General features: G+C 36.1%; 1 protein-coding gene across 1 annotated transcript; it reads right to left on the reverse strand.

The window, feature by feature from the left end:
* Positions 1 to 244: 244 nt before the first annotated feature.
* On the reverse strand, positions 245 to 1,980 carry LOC109591876 (protein YIPF3-like; the record flags this gene model as incomplete). The annotated part of the gene is made up of 5 exons (XM_020007484.1): positions 1,699 to 1,980; positions 1,582 to 1,652; positions 1,286 to 1,358; positions 353 to 459; positions 245 to 290 (listed from the first exon to the last, which is right to left on the reverse strand). Coding segments are annotated over exons 1-5 (423 nt in total), but the record flags the coding sequence as incomplete, so codon positions are not given.
* Between the last annotated feature and the right edge of the window lie 6 nt (positions 1,981 to 1,986).

Here is a 1,986-nt window from a genome sequence, read left to right on the forward strand (position 1 = left end):
CAATTAATACCATATAGAAGGAAATTTTGGAGGTACATGTACATAGCTAAACTTGGCCATTTCCCAAAATAAAAATTTGCTATTTTGAGTGCATGCTCAATGGCACATGGCCACAAATTCGCCAAATTAATATTCGCAAATCACCAAAATTTAGCCATTCGACAAATTTAACTTCCTCCAAAATTTCCTTCTATACGGTACATGACATTGATGAGTGTGTACATGTATATGTACAGTTATGTACCTGTGGGGCACCAACTTTGACGTTTGGTATAAAAGAATAAATTAACCTATTAATAATAATAATAATATTAATATTAATATTAATTAAAATACATGGAAGTTAATCTACCTATCTCTAAACTGAGAAGGCTCCACGTCAAAGTACGGTCTCAGTACATCAATATGAGCATAGGTATTGATGAACCTCTGGGTTGACTGCTTACCAGCCTGCCACAACTAGGAGGAAATAAATAAATAAATAAATAAATACAATGAATAATGTGGAGTGACCAGTGTGTGTGTGTCTGGAGGTGAGTATCAGTAATGTAATACCTGAGACACTTGATATCTGCCCTCAGCTTCACTTCAAGCAGATATCTCAGTCCTCAGGTATTACATTACTTATACACACACACACCTCCATCATGTTAATTTCAACAAAATTGTGTCACACGTATAAAACTACACAGTCCTCGCCCACGCTAATCGCTGGCGAGGCCAAAAGATCAAGAATTAGACTCAAAGTGATACACCAAAAGAAAATTTCCAACAAACCCAAACCAGGACATTACTCTGGTTTGTTATTACAAGTACATGCTAATGAATACAATTAAAGACAACCCACGATAGCCTTTACAAAAAACTACACTATATAAGCACTGCCTGACACCGATTGGGTCATGTCTAGTACTGCTCGTGACAGCAATAGGTTCCGTAAAAACGGAAATTTTTAGAGGGCGGACATTAAGAGTATTACTGACTCTTGATGGAAGCCCAGCAGTGTTTATTAATTATTGACAATATATTCAGTTTTGATTTATTGCTAAGAACTTGGTGTTGAAATTTTGTAAAATAAAAAAAAACAAATTACAACTTGCCAATTATGTGGTAAAGGTAATACAATTATTTAATTAAATTTAGCCAAAATCAGAATCAGCACTCCCACTCATGGCCTTTACATGATAAAGGTCTCTAACTTTATGATGATGAGCATGATTCAAATTACAAACAATATTTTCAAACATTTTAAAATCATTTAATGTTAATATACACACTTCCTTACATGTCCTGCCATTTCTTTACTCAGTTGTGATCTTAAGTCATCAGTCAACAACCCATCACCTCCTCCTCCTCTACTGGAGGTAGAGAAAGAAATATGACATAATGAAGTACATGAACAGTATTATAACTGATAGTCACACAGCATAATATGATGTGGATACTAATGGAGTGAGTACTAGTTACAATACTAAATACCTATAAACGCTAGTGCTTCAACCCACAATACAAAAGCTACATACACAATATAGCTATAATAGTACCGATATGAATTAAACTATAAACTCTTAATTGTATTACCTCTCATTAGTTGATTCAGGACTGATGTTAGTCTCCAAAGGAGGAATTACATTAGTACCACTGGCTTGCTCCTGCAATTGAAAAAATTAATAAATACAGAAATATTATATTTATTACCTGGCCCTCTCCTATATCTATATACCAATCCTGCTCTGCCTTTTCAGGACCTTTAGAATCCTGTTCCTCCTCAAGATCCGCCATGTTTATTAGACCACGCCTCTTAAGCGTAGGAGAATACGTCATATTACGTTTGCCAGAAAAGAGGGCGTAGCTGCTAGGGTCAAAATGGCGTCCGGTGGTGAGGGCAGAAACGTGTTGCAGTTCCTTCCTTTCAGCAGTAGCCTTGACCCGGGATTCTGGCACGAATTAGGGAAGAGGAAACTTGAAGAGTATCAGCTAAGAGAA

Source organism: Amphimedon queenslandica, unplaced genomic scaffold (assembly GCF_000090795.2).
Source record: "Amphimedon queenslandica unplaced genomic scaffold, v1.1 AMPQUscaffold_6984_Cont21061, whole genome shotgun sequence".
Lineage (NCBI taxonomy): Eukaryota > Metazoa > Porifera > Demospongiae > Haplosclerida > Niphatidae > Amphimedon > Amphimedon queenslandica.